The sequence below is a fragment of the Perissodus microlepis genome, unplaced genomic scaffold, assembly GCF_051167445.1.
Source record: "Perissodus microlepis isolate ML-2025 ecotype Zambia unplaced genomic scaffold, ASM5116744v1 scaffold_24, whole genome shotgun sequence".
Lineage (NCBI taxonomy): Eukaryota > Metazoa > Chordata > Actinopteri > Cichliformes > Cichlidae > Perissodus > Perissodus microlepis.
Window position 1 is genome coordinate 51,590 of NW_028182046.1, and position 24,623 is coordinate 76,212.

At 42.2% G+C, this 24,623-nt stretch overlaps 1 protein-coding gene and 1 long non-coding RNA gene across 3 annotated transcripts; both read left to right on the forward strand.

Annotated features, from left to right (window-relative positions):
- On the forward strand, positions 1-1,151 carry LOC146360562 (uncharacterized). Its single transcript, XR_014799626.1, has 3 exons — positions 1-191; positions 697-793; positions 899-1,151. It is a non-coding gene; the product is annotated as an uncharacterized LOC146360562 (long non-coding RNA).
- Positions 1,152-5,301: 4,150 nt separating this feature from the next.
- On the forward strand, positions 5,302-17,548 carry LOC146360563 (putative E3 ubiquitin-protein ligase HERC6). 2 transcript variants are annotated; one of them, XM_084922741.1, is made up of 14 exons: positions 5,302-5,827; positions 5,921-6,026; positions 6,140-6,338; positions 6,824-6,972; positions 7,089-7,196; positions 7,326-7,424; positions 7,850-8,005; positions 8,102-8,242; positions 8,352-8,521; positions 8,717-8,780; positions 8,870-8,940; positions 9,037-9,220; positions 10,468-10,570; positions 16,867-17,548. In XM_084922741.1, exons 1-14 carry the CDS (start codon positions 5,781-5,783, stop codon positions 17,082-17,084), a joined length of 1,815 nt encoding a protein of 604 aa, XP_084778867.1. In that variant the 5' UTR covers positions 5,302-5,780; the 3' UTR covers positions 17,085-17,548. The 2 variants fall into 2 exon arrangements, with proteins under 2 accessions (XP_084778867.1, XP_084778868.1); XM_084922742.1 differs by lacking the exons at positions 10,468-10,570; positions 16,867-17,548 and adding an exon at positions 9,490-9,632.
- Positions 17,549-24,623: the final 7,075 nt, after the last annotated feature.

The window sequence follows — 24,623 nt, forward strand, 5'->3', positions numbered from 1 at the left end:
GAGTGGGCCGTCTGCTGAGGACCAAGAGCTCAGGACAGTCAGACGGGGGCGTCGCAGCGGGAGTCACCGTGCTCGACAATCCTCTGCTGTTCTGAGATGTCACACTCCTGCCTGCACATACAAACCACAGTGAAGTCAAAGTTCCACCTGCACCTCCACCTGTTCTTGCAACAGCATGAAAACTGACAGAGGTGAGACAGCAGAAAAGTTTTTGTCTATTTTGTTTTTTTTACTAAGTTAAGGAATTAAGTTAAGAAGAGTGATGAAATAAATTGTTTCTTGCATTTTTGATTTAATGATTGTGTTTAGGATTATTTCAGAAACATGTTTAGAGGATCTTTGTAAGCCTGTATTTACTTTAAAAGAAGGGAAGCACTTCTTCATTCTACAGAAAAGGAGACACATTACAGATGAGTTCATAAAAAGTGTCACTGTCACTCTTTCAGGGCTCTGTCACTTTTTCTTTTTCACTTGAACAGCATGGTAAAGTAGGCCTAGGCTGCCATCTTGTGGCAGTGTTTTGTTACTACAACATATGAAACTGTGTTTCTATTGGAAATATAATTCAGCACCACCGAGCCGCTCCCTCAGTTACAAACTGAACCTGTTTTTTAGACATATAAATTACTAAGTACAGTGAAGCTTTTGGTTTTGTAAAAGTGTTTCTTATTCAAAATGCATGTTGATTTTTATAAGGGTGAAGAGCAGTTAGCAGTGCATTCATGGACATCTTTAAACTATTAATTGAAGAATCTTTGGTTATGATGGCATGAACTAGAAACGTGAGCTCCAGGTGAGACTGCACAGAAGAACAAGTGTCCTTAAACTGCATCAACTGATGACGTCTTACAATTTTACTCTACTGTGTGTTTTTATCATTGAACGTTTCTGTCTTCAGGTGTCTCTCAGATCAAGATTGAATGTGATGACAAGGGTGATGGATGGTGTGACATGTGCTGCTGGCCCACAGAACCAGGTGAGTATGCTGTCCATGTGCTCTGCAACAATGAGGACATCCAACACTCTCAGTTAAGATTAGTTTTCATGATTGTTGCCTCAAGACCTGAGATCATGGTGGTGGACTTGTGATGGACACACTTTTCATGGCTGAAACCTCTCCTGTAGAGGCTAAGCCAAGGCTTGAAGCCACTGGGGTGTTCGTTGGCGACGGTGACGCGATGTCACTGGTATGCATGAAGTTATTAAACTTGATACAGTCCAATAACTCCAGCCTTACTCATCTTGTCCTTCAGATTCTTTATTTCCAGGATTTAACAGCAGCGCAGAGGTCGCAAACTGTTTGCTTCCTCCCAATCAACAACACAGCTGCCGCTAATTACGTGTGTCTACCTTAAATATCTTCACAAACTCAAAATGTGACCTCTAGCACCAAACGCTTGCTGCAGATCTTGGTGTCAGAGGTGACACACAAGGTATCGGGTTTTCCGTGCGATTACTTTTTCATATAGGACCAAGTATGTTTGGATAGCTTTTTGCCCTTGAAAACTGCCGTTTCATATTAGGCATTCTTATCTAATGCTATAAATGTATTGCTCTGTCAGAATCCTGCCTAGACGCAGTGATACCGTAGCGCTGTGGATCTTCGGTTGGTCTCGGATAGCCGGCCCGCCGGTGAAGTAGAGCCATTCGTGACTGGGCTGGGGGACGGCCCGACGACGGTCGCCCCTCTCCAATCACGCACTCATGTTTGTGGAGAACCTGGTGCTAAATAGCTTGTAAACGACCTGATTCTGGGTCAGGGTCTTGTGCGTAGCAGAGCAGCTAATCGCTGCGATCTATTGAAAGTCAGCCCTCGATCCAAGCTTTTGTAAGAAAAAAAAAAACAATTAAAACTGCTGGCTAAGGGTAAACGTAAATTCAGTAAAATCATAATTCACGTCGGCAGTAATGACACCTGGTTACGCCAATCGGAGGTCACTAAAATCAATATTGAATCGGTGTGTAACTTTGCCAAAACAATGTCGGACTCTGTAGTTTTCTCTGGTCCCCTCCCCAATCAGACCAGGAGCGACATGTTTAGCCGCATGTTCTCCTTAAATTGCTGGCTGTCTGAGTGGTGTCCCATAAACGATGTGGGCTTCATAGATAATTGGCAAACCTTCTGGAGGAAACCTGGTCTTGTTAGGAGAGACGGCATCCATCCCACTTTGGATGGAGCAGCTCTCATTTCTAGAAATATGGACAAATTTATTAAACCCCCAAAAATATGACTATCCAGAGTTGGGACCAGGAAGCAGAGTTGCAGTCTTACACGCCTCTCTGCAGCTTCTCTCCTCCTGCTACCCCCCCAAAAACCCATCTCCATAGAGACTGTGTCAGCTTCCAAAAAGACAAAAAAACAAACTAAAAACCAGCAACAAACAACTTAAACATAAACAATTACAAAGAAAGAACAGTACAGTATCCACATCTGAACCAAAGAGTAAAACAGTGAAATGTGGATTATTAAATATTAGGTCTCTCTCCTCCAAGTCTCTGTTAGTACATGACTTAATAATTGATCAACAAATTGATTTACTCTGCCTTACAGAAACCTGGTTGCAGCAGGATGATTATGTTAGTTTAAATGAATCAACACCCCCGAGTCATTCTAACTACCAGAAACCTCGAAGCACAGGCCGAGGGGGCGGTGTGGCAGCAATTTTTCACACCAGCCTATTAATTAATGAAAGACCAAGACAGACTTTTAATTCATTTGAAAGCCTGATGCTTAACATTGACCACCCCAGCTGTGAAACTCAGAAACCAGTCTTACTTGTTATCATCTATCGTCCACCTGGGCCTTACACAGAGTTTCTGTCTGATTTCTCAGACTTTATATCTAATTTAGTTCTGAGCTCAAATAAAATAATTATTGTGGGTGATTTTAACATCCATGTAGATGCTAAAAATGACAGCCTCAACATGGCATTTAGTCTGTTATTAGACTCAATTGGCTTCTCTCAAAATGTAAAAGAACCCACCCACCACTTTAATCACACTCTAGATCTTGTTTTAACATATGGCATAGAAACTGAACATTTAACAGTGTTTCCTGAAAACCCTCTCCTGTCTGATCATTTCCTGATAACATTTACATTTACAATAATTGATTACACAGCGGTGGAGAGTAGATTTTATCAAAGTAGATGTCTTTCTGAAAGCGCTGTAACTAAGTTTAAGAATATAATCCACCCACTGTTATCATCTTCAATGCCCTGTACCAACACAGAGCAGAGCAGCTATCTGAACGCTACCCCAACAGAGGTCGATTATCTTGTTAATAATTTCACCTCCTCACTACGTACGACTCTGGATACTGTAGCTCCAGTGAAAACTAAGGTCTCTAATCAGAAGTACCTGACTCCGTGGTATAATTCTCAAACACGTACCCTAAAGCAGATGACTCGTAATCTGGAGAGGAAATGGCGTGTCACAAATTTAGAGGATCATCATTTAGCCTGGAGAAATAGTTTGCTGCTTTATAAGAAAGCCCTCCGCAAAGCCAGAACATCTTACTATTCATCACTGATTGAAGAAAATAAGAACAACCCCAGGTTTCTCTTCAGCACTGTAGCCAGGCTGACAAAGAGTCAGAGCTCTGTTGAGCCAACCATCCCTTTAACGTTAACTAGTAATGACTTCATGAACTTCTTCACAAATAAAATTTTTATCATTAGAGAAAAAATTACCAGTAATCATCCCACAGATGTAATATTATCTACAGCTACTCTTAGTACCATTGATGTTAAGTTAGACTCTTTTTCTCCAATTGATCTTTCTGAGTTAACTTCAATAATTACTTCCTCCAAACCATCAACGTGTCTTTTAGACCCCATTCCTACAAAACTGCTCAAAGAAGTCCTGCCATTAATTAATTCTTCGATCTTAAATATGATCAACCTATCTCTAATAATCGGCTATGTACCACAGGCCTTCAAGCTGGCTGTGGTTAAACCTTTACTCAAAAAGCCATCTCTAGACCCAGCAGTCTTAGCTAATTATAGGCCAATCTCCAACCTTCCTTTCATATCAAAAATCCTTGAAAGAGTAGTTGTCAAACAGCTAACAGATCATCTGCAGAGGAATGGTTTATTTGAAGAGTTTCAGTCAGGTTTCAGAGCTCATCACAGCACAGAAACAGCTTTAGTGAAGGTTACAAATGATCTTCTTATGGCCTCTGACAGTGGACTCATCTCTGTGCTTGTCCTGCTAGACCTCAGTGCAGCGTTCGATACTGTCGACCATAATATCCTATTAGAGCGATTAGAACATGCTGTAGGTATTACAGGTACTGCACTGCAGTGGTTTGTATCATATCTATCTAATAGACTCCAATTTGTGCATGTAAATGGAGAGTCCTCTTCACACACTGAGGTTAATTATGGAGTTCCACAGGGTTCAGTGCTAGGACCAATTCTGTTTACATTATACATGCTTCCCTTAGGCAGCATCATTAGAAGACATAGCATACATTTTCACTGCTATGCAGATGACACCCAGCTCTATCTGTCCATGAAGCCAGATAACACACACCAATTAGTTAAACTGCAGGAATGTCTTAAAGACATAAAGACCTGGATGGCCGCTAACTTTCTGCTTCTTAATTCAGATAAAACTGAGGTTATTGTACTCGGCCCTGAAAATCTTAGAAATATGGTATCTAACCAGATTCATACTCTGGATGGCATTACCTTGGCCTCCAGTAACGCTGTGAGGAACCTTGGAGTCATTTTTGACCAGGACATGTCCTTCAACGCACATATTAAACAAATATGTAAGACTGCTTTCTTCCATTTGCGCAACATCTCTAAAATTAGAAATATCCTGTCTCAGAGTGACGCTGAAAAACTAGTTCATGCATTTATTACTTCCAGGCTGGACTACTGTAATTCATTATTATCAGGATGTCCAAAAAACTCACTGAAAAGCCTTCAGCTAATCCAAAATGCTGCAGCAAGAGTACTGACAGGGACTAGAAGGAGAGAGCATATTTCTCCTGTTTTGGCTTCCCTTCATTGGCTTCCTGTTAAATCCAGAATTGAATTCAAAATCCTGCTCCTCACATACAAGGTCTTAAATAATCAGGCCCCATCTTATCTTAATGACCTTGTAGTACCATATCACCCTATTAGAGCACTTCGCTCTCGCTCTGCAGGCCTACTTGTTGTTCCTAGAGTATTTAAAAGTAGAATGGGAGGCAGAGCCTTCAGTTTTCAGGCCCCTCTTCTGTGGAACCAGCTTCCAGTTTGGATTCGGGAGACAGAAACTATCTCTACTTTTAAGATTAGGCTTAAAACTTTCCTTTTTGCTAAAGCATATAGTTAGGGCTGGACCAGGTGACCCTGAATCCTCCCTTAGTTATGCTGCAATAGACGTAGGCTGCCGGGGGATTCCCAAGATGCATTGAGTTTTTCCTTTCCAGTCACCTTTCTCACTCACTATGTATTAATAGACCTCTCTGCATTGAATTATATCTGTTATTAACCTCTGTCTCTCTTCCACAGCATGTCTTTATCCTGTCTTCCTTCTCTCACCCCAACCGGTCGCAGCAGATGGCCGCCCCTCTCTGAGCCTGGTTCTGCCGGAGGTTTCTTCCTGTTAAAAGGGAGTTTTTCCTTCCCACTGTCGCCAAAGTGCTTGCTCATAGGGGGTCATATGATTGTTGGGTTTTTCTCTGTATCTATGAAGCGCCTTGAGGCGACTTTTGTTGTGATTTGGCGCTATATAAATAAAATTGAATTGAATTGAATTGAACTCTTCACAGGGAAATTCACAGGATGCTCACATCTCCATCCTGTATGAATCAAAGCTTTCTTGACAGGAGGTAAGAACACCATTTATGAGCATGACCATGACTTCTTTATATCTGTTGAATTTAACATTTGAATATACACATTTGTCATTTTCTTCATGTCAGCAAAGATAAACATTTCCAAACTTCACCAACGTACTCCGGTTTGGACTTGTCACTTGCACGGCGAGGTTTTGAGAAGCTGGTGATGCGAGATGTTGTTTTTGCAGAGGTATTGAACTGGAATGTGACTAACACACGTTTGTAACCTGATGAGTAATTAACTAAAAAAGTAAGAAGTGGACTTTAATTAAACCTTTAATTAATAACAAGTTGCATCAGCAGGCTGAGACTGCTGTTCTGCAGCTGCTTCCATCTGTTGATATGAACCCTGTGGGAGTGGAAGGATTGAGGATCTTCCTGCTTCTCAATGAACTTCTGCATGCATGCATACAGAAATGCAGATGGCAACAGAGCAAAAAGCTTGCTGATGCAGTCGCTGCTACCATGCAACGACTCCCCAATGAAAGCGTCCAGATTTTAGGTACAGTGACACCTACTATTTTGCTTACTGGCTGTCCCGACTTTAGTGCAGTTCTCACATCAACATCATTCTATCCAACTCCAACAGTTCTCAAAGCAGTTAATGCATTTCTTATAACACAATCTCACCTATGCAAAAAACACTAAACTAACAACTAATTTAACAAATCTGAGGAATTAGTCCAAAACCTTGCTGAAGCTTTGCGATTTAGAGCTCATAATTATGTCACAACTCAATTATTATTTAATGTAATTTAATTGTTTTAAAGCAATTTTAAAGTCTGTTGTTCAGGCATATATTTAGGCAGACTTTAACAACTTTAAAATCTTCAGCACGTCTATTAAAAGTGTATTTATTGGATTAATCTATATTGTTTAAATGCATCAATGTATTAAATGATAGCATTTTATTCTAACGAACACTCTAGACTTCTTAATCCATGATATCAGCCAGTGAAGAGCTGACTGTAACTTTGTCATCCTCAGGGGAATGGTGGTCCTCACTGTCACCCTCCGACACGATCAGATATGTTCAGGTGTGGAAGACGGCCCTCTCGTGGATCCCAATCTTTAAGTCTGCTTCTTGCAACGCTCAAGCCAGAAACGTACTGCTAATCCTCCAGCATATGTACAATGTCAGTATCAGAAATTATCAAAATTTAATTAAATGTATTACTGCTCAGCTTTTCAACAAAAAAAGTTGGATTTTCACACAGCCAGCATAACAAATACTACCACTTCTTGTTTTAAGACCAATGAGATAAACAAGAAAATCCCAGAAACAACTTTTTGCCTCGAGCTTAGCCAGATGTTTCTAAAGGAGGATCTCAAACGTTGGCGAACAAAGTCAAAACTCAAGGTGAGGTCAGCTAACAACAAGTACTTTGAACCTGCTAAGATGGCAGTCAACCCACCAAACGACTCATTCATGTTAACACACTGTTAAGCTCACTAACTGTTTATGTGGGTTGTTTCTTTGTTTTTCCAGAATACAGATGATCTGCCTGTGATTCTTTGCAAGTACCCATTTGTGATGGATCTGAAATCAAAGAAGCTGGTTTTTGACATGAATTCTGCATTCACTCGGGTAACTTCACCACCCTGTTATAGGAAAACAATAGCAGAATTTGTAATTTTCCAGTCTGCATTAGTGTGTATTAGTGATCGCACTTTAAAGCTACACTATTCAGCAGTTTTATATAACAGACAAAACAACCATCTATAAAAAACAAAGGAGTCACAACAGAAAATAAACTAACAGAATACAATCATAAATCAGCAGCTGCCCTCAGTGCTGCAAAAGATTCCAACATTTTGTTTTTTATTTGTTTTAGTTCTCTCAGCACTCTTTTCACTCACAGTTCAGGCAGGCGTCAGTTTCAGAACCTCAGAACAGAAGCAAGAGCCAGTCTACCTCACTTGGTTCACCAGCTGCCTTATATACATCACAATTGGAATTTAAATAGAGAATTTATTTTAAAATCATGATACTTTGTCTTGCGGAATGAACAGCAGGCGCCTCCACAGATGGTTTTTGTTTTTCCTTACGGATGGATTCCCCAGTCAAAACCCAAATTTAAACTGCACCTGCAGCGCGCATCACTTCTCGAAAGCACCTTCAGAGAGCTGGCAGCTGCTCCTCACAGCGACTTCAAGAAGCCACTTGTGGTGAATATTTGATTGATTTTCACCTGATGATTAATGCATAGCCATTCTTCTGCAACTGTTCTTTCCAGAAGCATCTCTAATATTTATATATCTCAGGTCCATTTTGATGAGGATCCAAACAGCAAAGATGTCTACAAACGAGACCTTTTTCACCACCTGTTTCTTAAAATGGTGTCAGAAGAATCTGGGATGTTCATGCTCAATGACTCCAAAACCCTGGCATGGTTTCCCTCCAATGTAAGACTTTAAAACTGAGCCCACCAACTGTATAAAATTGGTTAAAGGATTAAAATTTAAACGATAAGCAATAATGAACCAAAAATAAACCAAAGTGTTGTTAATGCAGGCAACAGAGGAGAGCAAGAGAAACTTCTTCCTGTTTGGACTACTGTGTGGCTTGGCCTTGTACAACCAGTGTATCATACACTTACCATTCCCACTGGTTCTGTTCAAGAAGCTACTCAGTTTAGAGCCGACACTGGAGGATATGATGGAGTTCAGCCCGACTGTAGGACGGTAAGTATCCATTTCATTTCAGTAACACATGCTGCTGCTGGTCCCACAACCTGGCCCCGGACAAGCAGAAGAAAATGTATGGATGGATGTATTTTAAGTTGTCATGTGTCAAAGGCTACAGTAACTTGTGACTGCTGTAAAATGTACATAGTTGAACTTCTTTTGTTACAACTTTTTGTTTTAATTTCTTTAAAGGAGTCTGCAGACCATCTTAAACTATGAAGATGATGTTCTGGATAATCTCATGGGCAACTTTTTGGTATGTGTTTTACTATAGAAGATGATCAGTAATCTGTCTCATTCTCAGGTTTTGCAGCTAAACTCATCTGATTTATAACTAATTTACAGATAAACTGGGATGGAACAGATGTTGACCTGGATCCTCAAACTCCTGGAAAGCCACTGACAGGTCAAAATAAGTAAGCATATAAAACATGAAGTGTTTGTGAGGTTCATCTGCAGCACCTTTGTCTCTGTGAAATGTTTGCTGATTTAAAATTTTCCCTCCTAAACAGGAAGGAGTTTGTGGAGGCCTATGTGAATCATGCCTTCAACACATCAGTGGAGAGTCTGTTCCAGGAGTTCAAGCGAGGCTTCTTCCTGGTGTGTGAGCAGGATTTGGTGAGGCTGTTTCGACCAGAGGAGCTGCAGGGAGTGCTGGTCGGCCAGGACGTGTATGACTGGGAAAAGTTTAAACAGGTACAGTCAGCCAAACAGACACAGGCTGTAGTTTCACAGCTGTCCTGTAGCACAATAACTGTGTACTGCATACTGCCAAAAGCATTCAGTCGGCTGCTTTAACACAAATATGAACTTGAGTCACATGTCAGTCTTAATCCAGACTTTTGTATGATAGTATAATATAATAGTCAGCCCACCCTTCGCAGCTATAAGTGCTTCCACTCTTCTGGGAAAGCTTTCCACAAGGTTTAGGTGTGTTTATGGGAATTTTTTGACTATTCTTCCAGAAGTGCATTTGTGGTGTCAGACGCTAATGTTGGAGGAGAAGACCTGGCTCACAGTTGCTGCTCTAATTCATCCCAAAGATGTTCTATCAGGTTGAGGTCAGGACTCTGTGCAGGCTAGTCCAGTTCTTCTACACCAAACTCGCTCTTCCATGTCTTTATGGACCTTGTATTGTGCACTGGTGCCCAGCCATGTTGGAACAGAAAGTGGCCATCCCCAAACTGGAAGCATGAAATTGTCTTGATATGCTGAAGCATTAAGAGTTCCTTTCATCTGCACTAAGGGGGCGAACCCAACTCCCGATAAACAGCCCCACAAGAAAACCGCCCCTCCACCACACTTTACACTTGGCACAGTGCAGTCAGACAAGTACTTCTGGCAGCCACCAAACCCTGACACATCCATTGGATTGCCAGTCAGAGAAGTGTGATTCGTCACTCCAGTAAACACATCTCCACTGCTTTAGAGTCCAGTGTTGAGATGCTTAAATCACTCCATCTGACGCTTTGCATTGTGTTTGTCAGTGTAAGGCTGGGATGCAGCTGCTCAGCCATGGAAACCAATGAAGTTTGGACATCTGTAACAATAGCAGACTGCAGATATTGGTGACTTAAGTGCACTATGAGCCTTAGCATCAGCTGACTAGCTGTTATTTCCAATTACTTCCACTTTGTTATAATATCACTAACAGCTGACTATGGAATATTTAATTTCATGACTGGACTTGTTGCACTGGTGCATCCTATCACATTACCATGCTGGAATTCATTCAGTTCCTGAGAGCGACTCATCCTTTCACACATGTTTGTAGAAGTAGTCTGCATGCCTAGGTGCTTGATTTAATACACCTGTGTCCATGGAAGTGATTGGAACACATTAATTGAATGATTTGGATGGGTTAGGGAATACTTTTGGGAATATAGTGTATATATGCCTGACTTTAAAAACTCTCTTATAGCAGTCATTTTCACTGTTTTCAGAACACAAGTTATGGTTGTAAATATCATGACCGCCACCCCACCATACAGATGTTTTGGGAGGTATTTGATGAACTAACTGAAGAGCAGAGGAAAGATTTCCTTCGTAAGTACTTGCTGAAGCCTCCATTATGATATGTTACTGAAATCACACTGTATCATATAAAACATTAGATTTTTCTGCACTTTACCAAGATATATTAGAGAGCAGCATTGTTCTGATTAATATACTGTAAAGCTGCTTTATGGTTGAGTTAGTCATCAAATGCAAAAGAGACACAACACCTCAAATTCTGACAGATGATTTTAAGTATAATGACAACGTAGTGACTCTCTTACTATAATTTGAATAGGTCTGTACCCGGCTTATTGCAGATCTGACGAATATACCTTAATAACAATATTTCAGTCAAATTAAAGATTCTTCATAGCCTGGTTAAGCCTTTTAAAAAAGCCATGTGTTTTTGCACTGGGCCCTGATTCTGTTTTTATTATGCTTGTTCAAAGTACAAAAACGTATGCCAAGGAAAGTGGGCCAAAATTCCTCCCAAAGCTATGTAAAGATTCGTTTCTGTCACGGGTAATGGGAAAGTACGGACTCAGTCGCGGAGCTCAGGATGCAAAGTACACAGTGCGTTTATTTACAGTGCCCAAACACAGTTTCAAAACATAAAGTGAAGTGCAAAGTCCAACAGTGATCTTCTCCAAACTCCCAGTGGTGCGCAGGTGAGTTTCCAAAGTGATTCCCAGAGTGTGTGTTCTCCTCCAATAGCTTAATCCACGGGCTCCTTCTCTCCAACCTCCAGCTCTATATCTCTTCCTCCTATAAACGAGCAAAAACCACAGGTGAGGACGCTAGCCGGCTAAAGCTAAGCTGCAAGTCACAAAACACTCTTTACTACCGAGCTTCAAGTACAATCCAGCGTCGACTGCCATCTGGACACCCAGTTAAATACCTCAGCCCACAACGAAGGATGATCAGTGACAGCTGGGTGGCAAATTAGGTGCAGGTGTGTCAGCCACTGGGTGGAGGAGGAGAGAGAGAGAAGCACACACATACACACACAGGCAGGTCTCCCCGGGAAGGACTGTCCGACCATGACAGTACCCCCCCTCTAATGGGAGCCTCCGGGCGACCCACGAAACTTGTCAGGGTGCCGACGGCGGAACTCTCTCACCATACCGTGATCGAGAATCGCAGACCGCGGCACCCAGGAACGCTCTTCCGGACCGTACCCCGCCCAATCCACCAAAAACTGGAAGCCCCTACCGCGGCGCCTGGCGTCCATTATGCGAGTAATGGAATACGCCGGAGTGCCAGCGATATCCCGGGCGGGTGGTGGGGGCCCGGGAGGCGGGCACAACGGGCTGGTCCGGACCGGCCTAATTTGAGAAACATGAAACACGTTGTGTACCTTCATGTTGCGCGGGAGGGCCAGTCGGACAGTCACTGGATTCAGGATGGCTTGCACAGAAAAGGGTCCAAGGAACCGGGGAGCCAGCTTCTTGGACTCAGTCCGCAGAGTGATGTTCCTAGAGGAAAGCCATACCTGCTGACCCACCCGATAGGCCGGTGTAGGGATGCGGCGGCGGTCAGCCAGTCTCTTGTTTTGTGCGCTCGTACGCAGTAGGGCCGCTCGAGTTGCCCGCCAGATCCGTCGACAGCGCCTCATGTGATGTTGCACAGAAGGCACGGCCACCTCTCCCTCCGTGATGGAGAGGAGTGGGGGTTGATACCCCAGGGATGCTTCGAAGGGAGAGACACCCGTAGCGGCCGACGTGCTAGAGTTATGGGCGTATTCGGCCCACGCCAACTGCTCACTCCATGACGACTGGTTGGAGGAAACGACGCAGCGCAGCATGGCCTCCAGCTCCTGGTTCGCTCGCTCAGTCTGCCCATTAGTCTGCGGGTGGAAACCAGAAGACAGGCTGACCTGGACCCCCAGCTCGATACAAAACATCTTCCACACCCGAGAGGTGAACTGGGGCCCACGGTCAGAAACAATGTCCAGAGGAATGCCGTGAAGGCGGAAAACATGCTGGGTCAAGAGCTGGGCAGTCTCTAGAGCGGTGGGAAGTTTGGTAAGGGCAACAAAATGGGCAGCCTTAGAAAAACGGTCAATGATGGTGAGTATAACAGTTTTACCAGAGGACGGAGGGAGGCCAGTGATGAAGTCCAGAGCGACGTGCGACCATGAACGGCTGGGGACAGGCAGTGGTCTGAGGAGTCCCGATGGAGGGGAGTTGGACGTCTTATTTCGGGCGCACACAGGACATGCGGCCACATACTCCCGGACGTCCTGAGAGAGAGAGGGCCACCAAAACAGTCTTTGTAAAAAGGTGACAGTTCGGTTCCTGCCCGGATGGCAGGTAAACCGTGCGGTGTGTGCCCAGTGGATGACCTTACCCCTGACCGCTGAGGGAACGTACAATCTACCTGCTGGACCGGTGCCGGGGTCGGGATCTTGTCGCTGAGCATCTCGGACCACCCTTTCTATCTCCCAGGTGAGGGTCCCCACAATGCATGAGGCTGGCAGAATGGGCCTCTCCTTCTCCTCAGGGTCCGTGTCTGGCGCGAACTGGCGTGACAAGGCGTCTGGTTTCGTATTCCGGGACCCGGGCCTGTAGGTAATGGTTAGGTTAAACCGTGCAAAAAACAATGCCCACCTGGCCTGTCGGGCGTTCAGGCGTTTAGCCGCTTGGAGGTAGGCGAGGTTCTTGTGGTCCGTCCACACGATAACAGGATGTTCGCTCCCCTCCAACCAGTGCCGCCACTCCTCCAGCGCCAACTTGATGGCAAGAAGCTCCCGGTCGCCCACGTCATAATTCCTTTCAGCCTGAGTGAGCCGACGGGAGAAAAAGGCACAGGGGTGTAATTTACCTGCCTTGCGCTGAGAGAGAACCGCCCCAACTCCCGAATCAGAAGCGTCCACTTCCACCACGAACGGCAGGGCGAGGTCAGCCTGGGCCAGGATGGGGGCCGAGGCAAACAGGCTCTTGAGACGGTCGAATGCTTGCTGAGCTGCTGGAGACCACAGGTACGGCTGTTTGGGCGATGTGAGTTGAGTAAGAGGCAATGCCACCTTACTGAAGTCCCGGATGAAACGTCTGTAGAAGTTGCTGAATCCCAGAAAACTTTGCAACTTCTTCCGGGTGCCGGGCACAGGCCACTCCAACACAGCTTTGACCTTAGCCGGGTCCGCTCGCAACCGGCCCTGTTCAATGATGAAACCCAGAAAAGAGACAGTTGAGGCATGAAACTCACATTTTTCCGCTTTACAAAACAGCAGATTCTCCAGCAGGCGGTGCAACACCAGTCTCACATGCTTAACATGCTCAGCTCTGGACCTGGAGAAAATCAGAATGTCGTCAAGGTAAACGAACACGAAGTGGTTCAAAAAATCTCGTAGGACGTCATTTACCAGGGCTTGGAAAATGGCAGGGGCGTTAGTGAGTCCGAACGGCATTACCAGGTACTCGAAGTGGCCCAGATGGGTGTTGAAGGCCGTCTTCCACTCGTCCCCCTCGCGGATGCGGACCAGGTGATAAGCATTGCGGAGATCAAGTTTGGTGAAATGGGTGGCCCCTTGAAGGAGTTCAAAAGCTGAGGCGAGCAGAGGTAGAGGATATTTGTTTTTGATAGTGATCTTGTTCAGTCCCCGATAGTCAATGCAGGGGCGTAGGGACGCATCTTTCTTTTCAACAAAAAAGAAGCCTGCACCCAAGGGAGAGGTGGAGGGACGGATGATACCTGCTGCCAGGGAGTCGGTAATGTAGCGCTCCATAGACTCGCGCTCAGGTTTCGAGATACTGTAGAGTCGGCTAGTGGGCAAGGGGGCGCCTGGGAGCAAATCAATCCCGCAGTCGTACGGACGATGGGGGGGCAGCGATTGGGCCCCGTCTTTGCTAAAGACTCGACCTAGATCATGATATTCGGCCGGCACGGTCGACAAGTCGAGGCGAGTGGGCGGCCCCGCAGGATCGTCTGACATGCAACCCGGCACTGCAGAGCGTAAACACTGCTCATGGCAATGGGTGCTCCACCCTACGATACATCCCTTGGCCCAATCAATCTGTGGATTGTGTCGCTGGAGCCAGGGGAATCCCAAAACTAAGGGTGTGTCAGGTGCCTTGAAGAGAAACAGGAACATCTGTTCAGTGTGATTGCCGGAGAGAGTGAGTGTGATTTCTTGAGTGCGGTGAGTGACAGCGGCTAAAGGCCTGCCATTAAGCGCTGACACATGGAGCGTTTCAGGGAGAGGAACAACAGGCAAACCCATCTTGTGGGCCAAAGCCTCATCCAAAAAACTTTGTTCAGCTCCCGAGTGTATTAGTGCATCACAAGAATGGGTGCGGGAAAGAAACCGTAATTTAGCGGGGCAGCTGAGGTGGAGGAATGTATTCACCGGCGCACCCGTCAGTATCCCCACCTTTACTGACGGGCTGAGTCTTTTAGCCGTGAGGGACAGGAGTCCGCGAAATGCCCCTTCTTCCCGCACACAAAACACTCACCCACCAGTTGTCTTCTGCTCCGGGTGAATTTAGTCCGTCCCAGCTGCATGGGTTGCTCCTCGTCAGCAGGTGAGTCCGTTCCCTCCCCTCTCCACTCGAGAGAGGGGAGTCCAGTCGGAACTCCTACACCCCCTACTGACCGTCGCCCATCTCCAGTCCGCCTGCCAAACTCCCGCATATGGTCGTCTAGACTGATACACATGTTAACCAGGGCACTTAATGATTTAGGAAGCTCTTTAGTGGCCAACTCACGTTTGACATTCTCATTTAAGCTGTTTAGGAATGCTCCTCGGAGCGCCTTTTCCTCCCAGCCCGTCTCCTCGGCCAGGATCCAAAAGTCCACGGAGAAGTCCGCCACGCTCCGCCGGCCCTGGTTTAAAGTAAACATGCGATGAGCAGCACTGTCAGGGTTAGAGCCTTTGTCAAACACACACCGAAATTTGCTCAAAAAATCACTATATGAGATGGAGGGTTGGGCGCTTAGGACTGCTTGAGCCCAGAGTAGTGCTCGTCCGGTCATGAGCTCCACCATGAGGGTGATCTTGGCAATATCAGAGGCATAAGCTCGAGTCTGCTGCCTAAAAATCAGAGAGCATTGAGTCAAAAATCCCCGGCTTTTGTCCAACTCTCCACTGAATTTTTCAGGTACAGGTAACGTGTGTTCTCGCTGAGGCGGAGGCGGAGATGGAGGAAGGGGACAGGCCGCTGCTACATTTAGAAGCTCCACTGGTGGTTGTGGTGGTGTAGTGGGCTCTGGTGGTTGAACGAGTGCTCTAGGTGTAGCAAGCAACATACCTTTCAGTTCAGATACCACCTGTAGTAGCGCGGACTGCTCCTCGGCCACATGCTGCAGCATCTTTTCATGCCGCTCCAACCGTTCAGCTTGAAGCGCGAGCTTGCGCTGGACGGGAGTTGAGTCCGCTGAGTCCATTGCTGGCTGGATTGTTCTGTCACGGGTAATGGGAAAGTACGGACTCAGTCGCGGAGCTCAGGATGCAAAGTACACAGTGCGTTTATTTACAGTGCCCAAACACAGTTTCAAAACATAAAGTGAAGTGCAAAGTCCAACAGTGATCTTCTCCAAACTCCCAGTGGTGCGCAGGTGAGTTTCCAAAGTGATTCCCAGAGTGTGTGTTCTCCTCCAATAGCTTAATCCACGGGCTCCTTCTCTCCAACCTCCAGCTCTATATCTCTTCCTCCTGTAAACGAGCAAAAACCACAGGTGAGGACGCTAGCCGGCTAAAGCTAAGCTGCAAGTCACAAAACACTCTTTACTACCGAGCTTCAAGTACAATCCAGCGTCGACTGCCATCTGGACACCCAGTTAAATACCTCAGCCCACAACGAAGGATGATCAGTGACAGCTGGGTGGCAAATTAGGTGCAGGTGTGTCAGCCACTGGGTGGAGGAGGAGAGAGAGAGAAGCACACACATACACACACAGGCAGGTCTCCCCGGGAAGGACTGTCCGACCATGACAGTTACCAGTTATCACAAACACTTGACTGCAGTTCTTGCTGCCAGGATGCTTCCACCAGTTAATACATTTAGAGGTCAATTGCTTTGTCACATAGGGCCAGCTAGGCTTGAATATTTTTTTCCCGTAATGAATGAAATTATAAATTAACAATTGTGTTTTGTATTTACTTATTACACATAAATGTGACAAATATGCAAAAATACTTTTTCCTGTGTGATAACATTTTTAGTATAAGCTAGCTTAGGTGAGCCAACCAAATGACCAAAAATGATGAGCAGTGCTATCTTCCTGTAGAATTGTGAGAATTTTTTGGATATTGATGAGCTTTTTCACAATATACTGACATTGATAGCTGTCTAACTATCATTAATTAAGTAAAATTATATTTTCTTTCCATTGTTGTTCTTCAGGGTTCCTGACTGGTTACAGAAGAGCTCCTATTCTTGGCATCGACCAGGTCAAGATGAAGGTTATTGCTATGCAGTTTCAGAGCGGCACCTGTGATCAGCACTTCCCTGAGTCAGAGACATGTCACTCTAATCTGTATCTGCCTTTTTACTCAACTAAGGAGATCATGCGAGACAGACTGACAGAGGCCCTGCTAGCAGATACAGATTTCACACTGTGATGGTGGATCGTATGCAGCTCTAAAGGAGCGTGCACTGTGTCTGAGCCGAGGAGGAGAGATGAGATTTATTTTTACTCTGGGAACTCATCTTTTTTTTTTCCTGTGGTACCTCAGGATAATTTACACCGTGTATTACAATAATATTACACTATAGCAAATGCAAAAAATTCAACATCCCTACATAAGATAGCTGTGTAACAGCATCAGCATCATAAGGCACTTTAGAATTATCTGACTTTTCTTAATATGTCATAATTTATCCAATAATTTAAGTTACTGCTGCATTATAATTCTTATGAATCAAATCTAATTTTTATGCTCAGACAAACATGAACAGGAGAATGTATTGCTTTATAACTACTATATTGCTATAAACATCTGACTATGTAATACAATCCAATAGAGCACTTCTGTATTATTTATCACTTTATTCTTTGTGTTTTGTTTAATTCTGGTGGGGTTGAATTATTTCCAATAATAAATGTTTAACATATGTAACATTGGTTATTTGTTGGAACAATAAAAATGTGTATTTTACACTAAACATTGCTTACCTGGTGTCAGTAAATCCCTAATTACTGCAGTCTGAGGTTTCCTTAACACGATTTGAAGAAGAAAGAGTACAGTAGTACAATAGAGTCACAAGTGATGAAAGCTGGGACATATATTTGAAAAAAAAGATTTCATGCTATAGATAATAACAAGTCATCACTTATTATGATCTAATCTAATCTAATAACTCTAGATCAGCCTACAAATGCAGCTGATCTGTAAAGTCAGCTTACAGAAATATATAACTGCATATCATCTACAAAGAAACAAAGCTTTATTACATAAACTCTTTTGTGGCCAATGTGAAGCATCTAACAGAAAGAGGTCGAATGCATATCCTTGAAGCACACCACAAATTTTCAAGTTTCTACACAATGAATTACCATGGGACAAGTAACCACAGTAAAATATCAGTGGCAGCGATATAAAGCGACTACTCTTTAAACAAAATGGAACAGAACAGTTCATGATTTGACCAAAGTGTGGATGTAAATCACTACTTTTATCTTCCAAACAGGAAGGAGTTTGTGGATGCCTACGTGAATCACGCCTTCAACACATCAGTGGAGAATGTGTTTCAGGAGTTCAAGAGAGGCTTCTTCCTGGTGTGTGAGCAGGATTTGGTGAAACTCTTCAGGCCAAAGGAGCTGCAAGAAGTGATGGTGGGCAAAGACTTCAGTGACTGGGAAAAGCTGAAACAGATAAACAGCTGTCAGTGACACAAAGATGTAATTTGTCTGCAATTCTTTTATCACATCCCATTATTGTGAATGAGTTATCTTTGGTATATCTAACAGCCTCTTTCACTATGATTAGAACACACATTATGAAGGTGAATAAAGCGCAGACCACCTCACCATACAGATGTTTTGGGAGGTTTTTGATGAACTGACTAAAAACAAGAAGAAAGCTTTCCTTTGTAAGTACTGTATTTCATGTTAACGTGTAAAACAATAAGTGCGAATCTTATTCTTCAGTATGTCCCAAGAGTCACAACAAAGCAACGAATCACAGGGAGTTAATAAAGTAAAATATTGGGGTTTTATGACCTGAGTTTGATGGAAAAAGCGTTTGACCAACAGCTGAGATGGTTGAGCACTAATGCCTGAATTGACAGACTGATTTCAGATGTTGTGCACAAAAATTAACACATAAAAAAACCCTCACAGAGTTTGACTTTTTTCCTCCTCTGGGGTTTGTGACAGGATTTGACCGCGTGCCTATTCTCAGTATGGACAAAATCAAGATGCAAGTCAAAGACACACACGTGCTTCTTAACCTTGGAGCTGCCGTCATATTCAACTAAGGAGATCATGCAAACCAAACTCACAGAGGCCCTGAGCAACAATAAGTGGATCCTTAAGTGATCAACAATAAATGGTTTTGGTTTTTTTTACTGTACTGAACAGAAGACATAACATTGTAACACTGAAGGGGGCGGATAGAGAAATTTTCTTAGGGTGGCATGGAAATCAAATGTGGTGGCAAAATTACACATATTCAGGTGTTACATTCCATAATACGCATTATATATCGTTAAAATAGATCAAATGCAGTAAGTGTACACGTTTCATATAAATATACTTTGTAACATTCTTATTTTCTTTAATCTACATGATTAAACATTTCAGTTACATAAAACATGAAATTTTGTCATTTTATGTACTGTACAGCCTATATAATAAATAAGTATGTATCCAGTAAGTATAAAATCCACAAAGCTACACAACATGGGGTGGTTCATTTCCAAACACAAGTCTAACGTCAGTTTCACACTTTTTTATTATTAGAAATAATTGAATTGTTACATGTTTAAATTTACACAAAATACCAGAAATCTACACTGTCATGAACACTTTTTTCACCAACATCTAAAAAACTATTAAAGATAAAAGGTGAGTGGATGGAATGACCACTATATTAAACAGTTTAAATATAACGTTTGAAAAGCACATGTCAACTGAAAGTGTAATGAAAGAAACAAAACCTTAAATGCATTCTTGGTGGATTTTAATTCACCTGATACGAGCAATCATCGCCAGTACGATTATTTGTGTTATTATGTACTCTGTGTGTTAATGTGTTGTATCATCTTTTTTAGGTTTCCTAGTCATTGTCAGTTATATTAAACACAAAATATAAAAAGCTTAAATCGGCCCTCATCTTCCAAGGTGGAGTGGCACCGTTCCCTCTATGGCTGCTTAAACTCTTAAAATTGTGCAGTCATATCAGTGTAGGCATGTGAAGAAAATACAGGCAGAACTAAGTAGATCCAGTTTTCATTCAAAAACATTGGTCCTCATTCAGTATGTGTATGGAAACATCGTTATTCTGTGCAAACAAAAAACACGTGCACACACAAAATTACAGAAAACCTGTGCAAACTTTGTTCTGTGTGTTTGTTAATGACTCTGGATCATCCATATACTGTCATGCTTCTACTTCTCTTTGCAAATAAGCAAGTTTACCTCAAGGTGAAGTGGAGAAAGTGATGATGGTGTAAGAGAGACGCCAGCATCACTAAAGCAGGAAAACAGGAGGAGATATGACTAAAGAAACAGAAACAATAGTGTCACAAGTCAGTGATTCATCTGTATTTCATTACATGAATATGTTTGTGTTCTACACACCGATTTAGAACAAAGGATGAAGGTCTGGTTGTTTTAAAAACTCTTAGTAACATTATTATTATTATCATTATTGCTGTTGTAGTTATCATTTGATCATTAATTACATTTCCAAAACACCATGTAATAAAATGATTGATTGATTACAATTAACTTAAAAGAAAAGTTCTGGAAATGGCTTTAAGGCTCCTGTGCATTCCTGGCTGGCACATCTCTGTAACATTGTGTGCAAGTCTGGTGGTGGAACACGGCACCAGCACTTTATCCTCTGAAGAACCCCGCATGTCTTGGGGTTGTTTTGTAGCATGTCTGTTCTTACAAACTGAGCATTAGTACAGATGCAGTGACAGCTTGTTTCACATTGTTAGAATGATTCTGTTCATAGAGTTTGAGCAGAATTTCTACGTACGTACAGTGATGTGAAAAACTGGTTCAGATCATTAAACAAATGTAAATATAAGACAATGATAACACAAGTGAACACAAAATGCAGTTTCTAAATCAAAGTGTTTATTACTTATGTCAAGATGCGTGGCAAGAACCGGGACCAAATACAGGATTTTCCCATCAGAGTCGGTGTGTTTATTTACAGTGAGAAATGTGAACAATCGTGAAACAGAAGGAAAGAAGTGGTTTCCATGAAGGTGCTCCTGACTCCCGCTCCATGCTCATGGTCCGTGGTTTGACAGGCAAACAGCTCCAACACTCGAAATTTACAATTTAAGTTCCTAACAAGACAAGACAAGATCTTCTTCTTCTATAGACATGTTCCCTGTTTAATGGTACGTTTGGCACCAAACTCAGTATTTAGATCCAGCCGTCAGTAAAAGTGTTTTCACTCACTCCCAGCAGAGGGCATGCAGACATTTCACCTCTCATCTTCATCTTCAGTTCTAAAACAAGCTGAATAAGATTGATGATGAACTGTCCTCCTGAGGTCTTGGCCTTCTCTCTGTCAGTCAGATTAATTGTGTCTATTGACAGTGATCAAATCCAGCAGACCTCAGAGCTCCATTAGAGCATACAAAGACTCATTATATTTTATAGAGTCATTCAATTGTTGATCTGTCCTGTGTGAAAGCCCCTAAATCTGTAACATTATGGATTAACTAATCCCTCTCTCTTTCATCCTTTAATTACATTAAATGAGGGTGCTGTACATATTTTTAAACTACTCTACAAATAATAAATGTCTTTGTTGCCTCTCAGTCTAAGTTTTATGATGATTTCAGGTGATTAAGTTCAGCGTTTACCCTTAATTATGTGTGACTGTCATCACATGCATCATCCACCATTCATGTCACACCCCTGGCTGAAGGGGAAAGACAGAAATGGACACCTCACTGAAAAAATGAATGTATTTAAAAAACAAAGTCAATGTCTGTAATATGTGAAGTAAATAAAATTCAAATAATCCCAAATGACCTGGAAGAATGAGCGATAGAAACTGAGGTTGCAGACGTCCATATATAGTCTCAGTTGAGTAACTAAGCATGGTGACAAATATTGCTCTAAACAAGCCAGATTTGATTGACCTGACAACATTTTTGATTTGTGCATGTAAAGAAAGTCAATTAAAATGAACAAGAAAAAAAAGAAGAAAATGCCCGTGTTATGTAAGCTTTGGATGAGATGGAGATGATAGCTAACACATTAATGAGCCCACTCCTGCAGCCTGATAAGTATGAAGGCTTAATTTGCTACCCAGATGATTTCAATGAGGAAAAATACATCTCAGCACAGGACACATGAAGGTGCAGCATGAGGAGAAATACAACAGGAGAAAGATGGTGCAGAGATAATCGTGGACCAAGTAGAAGAAGCAGACAGCAAACTGTGAGCAGACAAAACAAACTAAGAGCTCAAAATTGTTGCGCTGATTAAAGAAAAGTTACATTTGGTTAGTTTGGGCTCTGAAGCTCCAGCTGTGTGGGTTCAGTTGTTTTGAAGATGAAGATGAAATTATTTCCAAAAAGAATTGGAGAAATATTATATGTGAAAGTGCAGAAGGCTTTAAAGATCTGGGTGGTTTATTCACAGCAGAAAAAGAAAATAGGATGATCATGACATGATAATGTGGCAAAAAAATGTCTTGTTTCCTTAATCAGCACAACAGTTTAGGTCTCAACTAAAAAAACTTGGAAATGGGTTGCCTTATGCTCAGTGTGTTAAATGTTTAGTCAGTTCTCGGCAGTCTTCCATGGTAATGGTACATTTAATTAATGTAGTTTATTTGAAGAATTGTAGGCCTTAGTGAAATGGAGACACAGCTCCTAAACTCTGAAGACAAACATAAAAAAAAAGACAGCTTCTGAAGTCGTTCAATGTTGCTTAGCCCTTTGAACGACAGGAAATACAATAACAAACGTAAAAGAAATTGTAATTTAAAAATAATAATTTCATTTGGCATCTGTTGAATTTGTTGTCACGTCTTAAAATGGGTGGAAGTAAAGGATTTTTAAAATTTTATGTTTAGACATGAAAATTCTTTCATAAATGAAGCTGATAAAAAGTTGAAGGCAGTGGCACACCCAAATGTTCACATTGTTTATGGAAAAGTGCCAACTTGGTTTAATCAGTGTGAAAAGAGAAAATGGGATGATCCACACAGTAATGAGTCCAAATGTATTATTTTCTTAATCAGCAAAGTAGTTTTGGTCTGTGCTGATATCTTTGGAAAAAACTTTTGACTGATAAGTTGGGATTTAACATGATAAACTTACAGTAGATAACAAAATGTACCACTGGAAGACAGGAGACATTGTTGCTGTAAATGGGCTTTTGTACATCTGTGTTAATATTCCATTAAACCTCATTCATGATTTATGGTCAGTGTTACTATTAAGTGTTCATATTTCTTTAATTCTCTGATTAATTATGTGTTACTCACCATTAAACTAAAAATAATTGTAGTCATAGAACAAGACGTTTCTAATTGTATTTAAACTTTTGAGCTGTAGCGTACATTGCAGTGAGAGTCCATGGTTTTTGATTATAGCAGATGATGTAGGAGTATCAGGACAGGGACAGTCTGTTAAAAAGTTATGAGCTGTCTTGTTGCAGAGAAAGTGGAGTCTGTCATCATTTAAAAGCAGAGCAGAATGAATGATACTGATGGGAACTATGAGGGTTTGTAGTTACAGGATCAGTGAGTGTCTGTTTAAAGATTATTAACATACTTTTAGATCACTATGGAACACCAGGATTTCTGCAGAGGACAGAACCACCTGCTTGAATCTACCATGATGCTCTGTGTTGTGTTGTCATGGCAATATGAAGTCAAATGAATACAAATGTTGAAAAATGCACATTTAAAGGAGGACAAGAAGACAGGCAACTGGAAGAGCTTTTGAAACAGGAAAACTTTTTTGGATTTCTCTTAATTTACCTGGAAATTTTGCTAATACAAGTCAAGGAGGAAACAAGGAGGCAGGTTGGATTATATTTGAGGACAGGACGCATGAAGGAGAAGCATGAGGAGAGAGGAAACAGCAGAGCGATGGTGCAGAGCTAATCATGGATCAAGTCGAAGAAGCAAGCATCAAAACTGTGAGTAAACATAACACACAAAAAGTTAAAAATGACTGTGCTGATTAAGGAAACATTAAATGTGGTTAGTTTGGGGTCTGCAGCTTCAGGTTTGTGGGTTCAGTTACTCTCAAAATTGAGGAAAGACAAAAAATGTTTCTTTTGAAAGGTTGTTGGAGGATTCTTACTGTAAGAAATATCTGGGTGTGCATCTGCTTTTATTTTTTTAAAAAAGTTGAATTTTATTTAGTCACATTGGAAAGGGAAAATTGGAGGATCAGGACAATAACGTGGCCAAATTTACTGTTTCCTTAATCAGAACAATAATTTTGATCTGAACTAGAAATGTTGAAATGGGTTATTTTCTTTCTTCTCTACTGATCACTGTGTTGCATGTTTAGTTACTTGTCAGTCTACATGGTTAATGGTACTAGAAAAAGGCTCTGCACCTGTGAAAAACAAATCCAAACCCCCAAAATCACTGTAGATCAGAGTAGCTAAGCTCTGGTTAACTGCAATTATATTACAGGAGATTACAAATATTAGGATGATTCAAAGAAACAAAGATTGCTTTAAGGTTTGAAGATTTGACTTTCTTATTGAAAGAGACGAAAACTAATCCATGTGTGACACTGAGGAAAAACTGAAAGCTAAAAAGATCTGGAGGTCCAAATGTTGTTATACAAATGTCCAAACTTGATTTAATGACATTAGAAAGAAAAAATGGGATGTTTAAAAAGGTAATATATAAAAATGATTTTTATATTACTTGAAAAAATGATGTTGGTAAGTGCGGCTGTATTTGGAAAAACTGCTGGGTCACTAGTAAGAT